General features: G+C 34.6%; 1 protein-coding gene across 1 annotated transcript in view; it reads left to right on the top strand.

Annotated features, from left to right (window-relative positions):
* LOC106881217 (uncharacterized) overlaps positions 1 to 9,168 on the top strand; it is a 27,775-nt gene that overhangs the window by 8,884 nt on the left and 9,723 nt on the right. The window contains exons 6-9 of the mRNA XM_014931521.2: positions 457 to 490; positions 2,242 to 2,306; positions 4,091 to 4,124; positions 6,259 to 6,320. Coding sequence (XP_014787007.2) covers positions 457 to 490; positions 2,242 to 2,306; positions 4,091 to 4,124; positions 6,259 to 6,320 — 195 coding nt within the window. The remainder of the gene's footprint in view (positions 1 to 456; positions 491 to 2,241; positions 2,307 to 4,090; positions 4,125 to 6,258; positions 6,321 to 9,168) is intronic.

The raw sequence follows: 9,168 nt of genomic DNA, 5'->3' as shown, positions 1-9,168 counted from the left end.
GTGTGTGTGTGTGTGTGTGTGTGTGTGTGTGTGTGTGTGTGTGCATGTTTGTGTATGTATGTGATGTGTGTGTGTCAATAAATATAATTCTAAGGAATGTTTTCATAATTCAAAAGTGGAAAACTAATGAGAATCAAAGATTCGGTACCTATTCCTCTTACCATTGGTAAGGCCAGTATTGACATACTCAATATTACTGTCTTTGATGAGAGACAAATACCATTAGTCTGATACTATGTATATAGCCAAGATAAAACTCCTAATGAGGTCAGAAATGAAACTAATTGAAATGATGTCTAAATCTAGGTTCAAATCTTAAAAAAAAAAAAAAAAATTCAAGTCCAAATACGAAATTTAATGGTACAAAAAGCTATAATCTTATGATGTTTCTCTTTGTCTAAAGATATAAAAATGATGATAATGATAATAATGTGTTTTTATTTATTTCTTTTGCAGTGATATGGTGAAAAAATATTTTCAGAGTATCAAGGTTAGTTCATACTATTAATTTATTTCTGTACAAGGTAGCATATTGTGTTTCTGTAACTGTTGAAAATAGGTTATTTGGTAATGTGACTTGAAATAAACAAGCATAATAACTGCAGACTAGTTACTTCACATCCGTTTTATCTCCCTATCAAGCCAAAGTTTTTAACAGTCATTTTAGGTTTATCAGATATTTGCTTGGTGGGAGGGTGAATCCTATTTTAACATATGAGGTGACATCACTGTTTTACATTGTCACCCTGTATTTTATTTATGAGGAGCTGTTGAACGGTTATGGGAATATTCTAAGAGGGACCTGTCTCTCGTATCAGTGTTCAGTATCTACCTTTCTAGTCTCTGTTGCTGAGGAGGAGATAACCACATGGAAATGCATGAATCCTGCAGTCTGGTTATGGAGCTCTGAGCTGACTCAATGTATTTACACTTATTTGTCTACAGTGAGGGATTTTCTCTTTGACAAAATAAAGTGGCTTTCTTACAGGTTCGAATATGAACTGGCAACAAGTTCTTATATGAACAGTGCAACTAGTTATGATAGATGTAACCACAGCAGCAATCATCTTCTGCTTTTTGTGTCTATTATTGCTACGGCTGTTGACTTTGTTAAATGAAAGAGAAACTGTTTTCTTGGTTGAAGTTAATCAAAGACAAAGATTTTCATTGTTTCTATAATGAATCCTATTCAATTTTATTACTTGGGATGTCATTGATTACTTGCAGACCATTTACATCCCTTTTCCTTTTAGACCCTACAGGGGTCAGTTTTGCGACTCATCCTTTCAAGGTTCATAGATTATGTACAAATCAAGTACTGTGGACATATATGAAGACTATGTCACACCTACAAAGTTTGTGGCTACATGTTAGAAATTGAAAAGGCTCATGGCTTAGTCACATATACAACAAAGAACTGCATGTGCTCATGCATTAGTCTGCAGCCTCTCACCTCATAGCTATCCATTGTATGCACTGGTATAGACATGTCCTCCATCTCCCACTAGATCATCCTATCAAAGCTTTAGTCTCATTTGACACAACAACTGCGGGCTGGAAGAGGCCTTGAGGCAGGCCCCATACAAGATGGCTAGATGTGATTGGGGAAGATCTCTAGAGGCTTGACATCACCTTAGAGGATACAGAGGAGCTGACACAGGACTACCAACAGTGGAGCGCACTAGTGGACCTGGACAGCTGTATACACAATAACACCCTTGAGACCACTAACTTGGAATTACCCCAGCTCCATCAAGCAAGTGCATGAAGCTAATCTAACTAAGCCTTATAAAAAGGCTTCTTTTGGCAGTAATTAATTGCAGAATGTTGACACAGCTGAGTGAGGTGTGTCTCTATTCTAATCACATCAGATGGCAGGAAATTCTGTCACTATGGATATAGCATAATTGTTTCCTGTTGTGTTGGGGAAGCCACATGTTACTGTATGAATGGCTTGACTTAAACTCCAAGCAGTATCTTCGTCTCAGTATGTAATTATTACTGTAATTATGTAATTATGTAATTATGTAATTATTACTGTTGTTATCTGGAAAAAGCTAATGTAGTTTTGACTTAATGTGCGACAATAAAATCTTCAGTTACTTCACATAATCCAAGAAACATATTTTCATTTATCATCTCCACAACTCACCCCATACACCATCCCACATCAATTTAAACACCTAAACAAAACTTTTATCATTAATTTGCAACAAATGTTTTTATTGTAAACTTTTCTAGGAATATAGAGATTTTGCAGAAGAAATACGTAATTTTCCAAACAGTGTTCTCCCAAAGGAAGCAAAGTGAGTAATTTTCTAACTTCTTTTTTAAATTTCATTTTTATTCTTAATTAAATGAGAAGACATTGATGTATAAGTGATAATGATATAAAGATGTATAAGCAGAAAATAGCAAGAGAATCTCTAGCAAGGTTGATGTAAGAGATAATGAATTCTATATTCAGTATTTCCACTTCAGTAAGTCCAACTTTAGCTTATTACACCTTTTTATTTCTATTTTCAAAGTGGTCTCAAAGAGTTCCCAAACTAGTTATGTTTAATAAAATATAACTTATTTACCAAAGTTTTAACATCATCTTCTTCAAAATAGTCAACTTGCACTGCAATACACTGGTCCCAGCATTCCTGTTACTTTTGGAATCCAGTCTGGAAGTCATTTTCCATTAACAACTTGAGGATCTTCTGCAACTCGCTCTTGATCTCAAAAACGGTGACCTTTGAGTTGCATTTTCATCTTGGGGAAGAGATAAAGTCCACAGGTGCTAAATCTGGTCAATAGGGCAGGTGTAGAAGCAATTTTTGGTGGGACACTCACGAGTGAGGAGAGCTCAGTAACAGGGTGCATTGTTGTCATAAAGAATCCAATTCTTAGCACTCTACTGATCCAGTTGCTTTTGCCAAATGTCCTCTCTCAAATGCTTCAAAATGTTGCTGTAGAACTCTCAATGGTCCAGCCTCGGTGGACAAATTCTCAATGCACAATACCACATATATCAACAAAATGATGAACATGCTCTTGATTGAGATGTAGCTCTGTCATCCCTTCAGAAGCGCTTGTACCACTCCAAACGTTGTGCACAAGCCATTTCCCCATCACTGTAAGCTTGCTAAAGCATGCTCAATGTCTCTGTAGCAGACTTCCCAAGTTCAGCACAAAATTTCACAACTTGTGAAGAAAACACGGCAATGTCACTTGGCACACTGTCTCATAAAGGTCATTGCTGGCTGTCACTGTGCACACAATCATGTGCTGCCATCTGTTGGCATACTGCAGAACTAGTCCATGAATATTTTCAAACTATCTCATATTTAACTAAAAATTCTGTGTATGACTTTAAACTGCATCCAGTAGTTAGTGCCTAGCATCTGGAATGTTGTCAAATGCTCACAGCCACCCACCTGCTGCTGAATAATGCAACTGGTGGAATTTTTACATTTGTAATTTATAAAGAACTAATGAACTAGTAGCAGGGTAGATTGATGACATTCTTCAAGGAATCTCTGGGTACCAATGGCAACAAATTAAGTGCTCTGTTCTTGAGAACTTTTTGCACAGTGATATTTGAAAAGTACCAGTAATCCTTGACATAGCATTTTTACCAAGGAACATTACTAGTTCTCGAAGATGTCTGCAGGTTTGAAAGTGCCATCAACATGGCTTGTTTAAGACATATGGAAACTTTTTTTATACAGTTTTATTAAGAAATGAGAAATTATTTACATTAGTTACATATGACGGATATGCCCACGGGCATATGGCGTAGTAGTTAAGAGCACGGACTACTAGCTCTAAGATTCCTAGTTCGACCCCAGGCAGTGATCTGAATAATAATAATAACATAGAAAAATACCTTAGGAATGAGAACCCAGGTTTGAAATTTCCCCAAGACACCTGATGAAGGCTGGAGGGTATATCAGTCAAAACATTGTGTTAACAACAAACAAGATGAGGACAAATATCCGTCAAATGTAAATAATGTTTTTTTATACATATATGAAACCATAGCAGTTATTTTTGATGATAGTGATGATGGTGAAATGAAGATGTGTGCTTATTTCTTTTGCAGGAAATTATCAGGAAAAAATTTTAGATGCATGAAGGTTAGTTGGTACTCTATTTATTTATTTTTTTGTATGACATTATATTGACCAATTAGTTTGAGCGTCAGAGAGAATGCCTTGCAGTATTTGTTTTAGTTCCAAACATTTAAAAGTGACTTTAATTTTCATTGTTTTTTGTTTGATAATAGTAGTTCCAGCTGAGAGCAATGGATTACAAAGACTGACAAAGCTTCAGATGAGGGTTTTCTGGTTTGTTTTGTTGTTTTTTTTTTAGCTACTGACAGAAACATCTGATGATACTGAAACCAAGTTGTATCAGTCTTCACATTTCCCTTGGCTACACTGTTAGTATGGTGAGGTAGAGGATTGTATGTGGCTTAGTGATCAGGGTATTCAGCTCCTGATCATAAGGCCATGAACTCAATACCCAACGGCATATTGTCCTTGAGCAAGACACTTTATTTCATGTTCCACTAGCTCACTCAGCTGAGCTGACAAGTATGAGTTCTATCTGTAATTCAAAAGCAGCCAACTTAATCACATTCTGTGTCACACTAACTCTCCCTGAGAACTACGTTAAGAGTATGTGTGTCTGTGGGGTACTCTGCCACTTGCACATAAATTTCAAAAGCAAACTGTTCCGTTGATCAGATCACCTGGAACTCTTGTCATTGTATCCGACAAAGTGCTAGTTTATAGCATTGCAAAGGATTACATGCATAGGCAACACCTGGTCTTCCATAAAAAAAACATTTTCAGCCACACAGCACCATTGATTTCAAAGACAAAAATGTATTCTATTTTTATAACTTAGCAAAGGCTAAAGTTCTAATTAGGAGGAGAACAGGCAGAACACTAATTCGTTTAGGTAAATGGCCAGAAGTACACGGGTGTAGATAGAGATCCCTTATCATATGCTCATTGCAGATTATGGGCACATAGGAGGTGCAGTGGGATCACAGGGAAGTTAACAGAAGAAAATGGAATAGGTTTGTGGCAGATGTGCAAGTGCAGTAAATAGTAAGTCTCCTTAGAAATAGTAAATAGTTTCTATAATCTAGGCAATGAAATTAGCCGTGGAAAAGGATGCTCTGAAAGTATTGTTGCAAGAATACTAATTAACTGGAGGAAGATTAAAGAACTTTTACATCTGTTGGTAACAAGAAACCTCACTTTCAAGAATGAAAGGTTGATTATATGATACCTCTGTATGAAAAGCAATGCTAAAGGTTGTGAAACTTGGGCTGTGAATGTAGTGGACAGGGGAACACTTGAAAGAATTCTACAGTATTCAATTTTGTCTTTCATCAATATTGCTGAAGCTGTCACCATTTTGTCTTCTTTCCTTACACAAATATCTGGATACTGCAAGATCCAATGAATGTTTTGCCACTTCTTTTAATGAAGTGGAGGATTATTCCCTGATTTTGAATCTCACATTTGTCAATTTTGTCTTTCATCTTTTCCGATTTCAGAAAATATTTATTAGTCAAGTATTTACAAAAATAACCCCATAGCTATCTCACACAAAATAATATGACCTGGTAGCATGAAACTATACTTTCCCTAAGTGTTTTATGTGTCTATGCAGTGACAATTTGATACAAACAACTTCTCAACCATCCTACCTTTCACCCAACAGTGAGGACATGGTAGCTGGAGTGAGAGAGGGCTCCAGCACCACTCAGTTGTTGCTTATTGTCAGCTAAGTAGACTGGAGGGAAATATACTGAACTGTTTTACTCAGGGGCATAATGTACCTCTTGGTCCAGGAACCAAAGCCATTACTTTATAATTGTGAAGTTAAAACCCTAAGTAATAAACCACATTCCTTTATTAGTTGAGTTCTGTGGGCAAATAACTAGACTCCTGAAAAATGTGTGATCTTGTGCTTTGTTTAGAAATTATTACTTTAATTTTCCTACAGTACAATGTTGGTTGAAAGAATTGTTCTGGAATTATTCCAATGTTTGTGTCTGTTTTTGAATCAAACATCTGAAATTTGATGTTGCTGTAGATGTAGAGAAGCAAAACAACCAATTGCTTCAGGAAGTCAGGCAATATCCAGTTTGATTGGAGCGTCAGTTACATGGTAAAATAGAACTGCATATGTTAAATCATTAATTTTATTATAAAGATTCTAAACATATACTTTTATTTTGAATATTTATAGGGTTTAGGACATTTTTGGAATAAACTGTGCAGTCTTCCATATATTGACAGAGAAAGAGCTAAGTAAATATTTTTATTACATTTTGTTCAATTTTTACTTTATTGCAATAAAGACACAGCAATTAGAGTGGAGCAAAAAGGTACTTTTTACACAGATTTTCAAAATATCTTTTCAAGAATATATCTTTTATTGCAAACTCCTTTAAAAACAACTGTGTTAAAAGTTGAAGTTCTTAAATTTACATCTTGAGGCCCCGCAGCCCACTTGAAATTTTGAATAATGAGCAAAAAATCAATTTATAACTCATTTGCCATTCCTCATTTTATTTTCTAAATTCTTTGTTACAAATCAATTTTCTTTTGTGAAATCCTTTAAAAACCAGAGTGTTAAAATCTCAAGCACTAACATTTATATCTTCAGGCTCCACAATGCACTTGAAATTTCAAAATTGTGTGAAATAAGTAGACTTCTCGACTTTGTATTCTTTATTTTTTTAACTAGGTCACTAAATATATTTGTTACATGAGGTCTAGATTACACACACATTAAAATAAATTAAATAAATTGTCAAGATTGTAGCAGAAAAGATAATTCTTCTTTGGCAAAAAGCATCCATCCCTTGTGTTATGATTGAGCCAGTTAAGCCAAAAATCTGAAACTTTCCTTTGCTGACATAGAAAGGTGACTGTGATCTGACTGATTCTTTCTAATTAGCCTCTGCATGTTCTGTTTAGATACTGCTTGATCTATTCTATCAATGATCATTTTTCAATTTGTCCATTGATCCTATTCTCTCTATGGTACTTTTTTTGTCTCTACTATAACTACAGTTTTTAAAGGAGTTGAACTTGCAACAGGAAATGTCGAATAAATCTTTTGTTGCATTGTTTTTAAACACGTTACACTTTGTTTGAAACAATGGCACATTTTTTCTATTTTTCACAAATTTTAGTAATGCTTGGTACTTTAGATAAAGATTTTCGGTTTAACTGACTCAATCATAACACAAAGGATGGATACCTTTGCTAAAGAAGAATTATCTTTTCTGCTACAATCTTGACAATTTGTTTAATTAAAGGATCTTTCTTAACTACATTCTTCTTTTTTTTTTCTCGTTCAAATAAAACACATTTTAGTACGTCCTTGTAAGTTGGCAAAACTTGCTCACTAAATCACATAGAATACCAAATATTGGGCAGTCAGTATCACGATGTATTATTGGCTTATGAGTCCTCACTAAATGTAAACAACACTAAATTTAAAATGATCATTAATTTTAATACAATGACCTAAAGTCAAGGAGCAAAGCAGAAAACTTCACACACGTACGACGTTTGTCCACACGCAACCACTGTTGCAGTGTCGCTGGAGAGAAGTCCGCATTCCTATTCTCTTTATAGTCAATGCGAAACCTCAGGATATTAGTCAATTGTACTGAAACTTGGTATGCAACCTCTTAAGGATACTATATTTACTGTTTTGCATTCTGCTACATAGAAATATGTATTCCTTACAACTTATAATCCATAAGATCTAAAATTCAACCAAAAATAGAGATTTTTAAAATTTTCAATTACATTGCAAAGCCTGAAAAAAATATTTAATTACAAACATCTTTATGCACCTTTCTTTAAACACAAATTTGCAACAAAATATCGGTTCTTGGTTACTAATTTCGAAAGTTGCATTTTTCACTCCACTCTAATTGTGATGCATAAGTATGATAACAATATAGATAACAATATGATAACAATATGATAACAATATGATAACAATATGATAACAATATGATAACAATATGATAACAATATGATAACAATATGATAACAATATGATAACAATATGATAACAATATGATAACAATATGATAACAATATGATAACAATATGATAACAATATGATAACAATATGATAACAATATGATAACAATATGATAACAATATGATAACAATATGATAACAATAGAGATACATATATAAGGTGGTAAGCTGGCAGTCTTTAGCATAATGCTTACTGGTATTTCATGCATCTTTACATTCTGGGTTCAAATTCTTTGCTTTTCATCTTTTGGGATTGAGAGAATAAATAACATTTGACCACTGGGGTTATTGTAATTGACTTAGCTTTCTCAGAAAGCTGCTGGTCTTGAGCCAAAATTTGAAACCAATATAAAGATCTATATATCTAAACATTGGCTCTTTGTTCCAATTTCCTATCCATTGACAAAAAATCGCAGACTACAATATACATGTGATCACAAAAACACAAATTCCACAATTTACAAAGTAAACACTGAGATGTCAATCTGCACACTGCCTCATAAAGGTCACTGCTAGCTCTCACTGCATGTGTAACTTTGTACTGCTATTTGTTGGCATGCTACAGAACTAGTCTGGAAACTTTTTGATACCATCTTGTACTTTATTGGTCAACCTAATATCAGAGTCTAGCTTAAACCCAGAGTTCTTATATGACTTAGTTTTTAGGTTTTTTACTGTCTCTGCTGCAACTTTTCATGCCACAGTGTACCAAAAGGTCTCTAGAGTAATGTTACTTGACAAGGTGCATAGCTTGGAGGCTAGGGAGTCTCTTTAGGGCAAACTTCTTCTTCTGCTCATTGAAGAGTTTCATCTCTGGTACTGCATTAGAATGTTGCAGGAAAGAATCACTAGATGAACTCTTCAAGGAGACCTAGGGTTGGAGCAAGAATATTGTCTCAGTTGGTCATTCTTGGAAATCCAGTCAGGCAGTCTAGTGATGGTCATTTCTGATTAGACCCTATAGATGTGATACTCTAACCTGACAACAAATAGTGGCTGGATATGATGGGTAGGTGGACGAATGAATTTATTTTTCTCTTTTTTTTTTTTAGATTGAAATTTGAAATTGAGATATTTTCACAAATTGCTA

Source organism: Octopus bimaculoides, chromosome 5 (assembly GCF_001194135.2).
Source record: "Octopus bimaculoides isolate UCB-OBI-ISO-001 chromosome 5, ASM119413v2, whole genome shotgun sequence".
NCBI classification, from domain to species: domain Eukaryota; kingdom Metazoa; phylum Mollusca; class Cephalopoda; order Octopoda; family Octopodidae; genus Octopus; species Octopus bimaculoides.
This window is presented reverse-complemented; position numbering and strand designations above follow the sequence as displayed.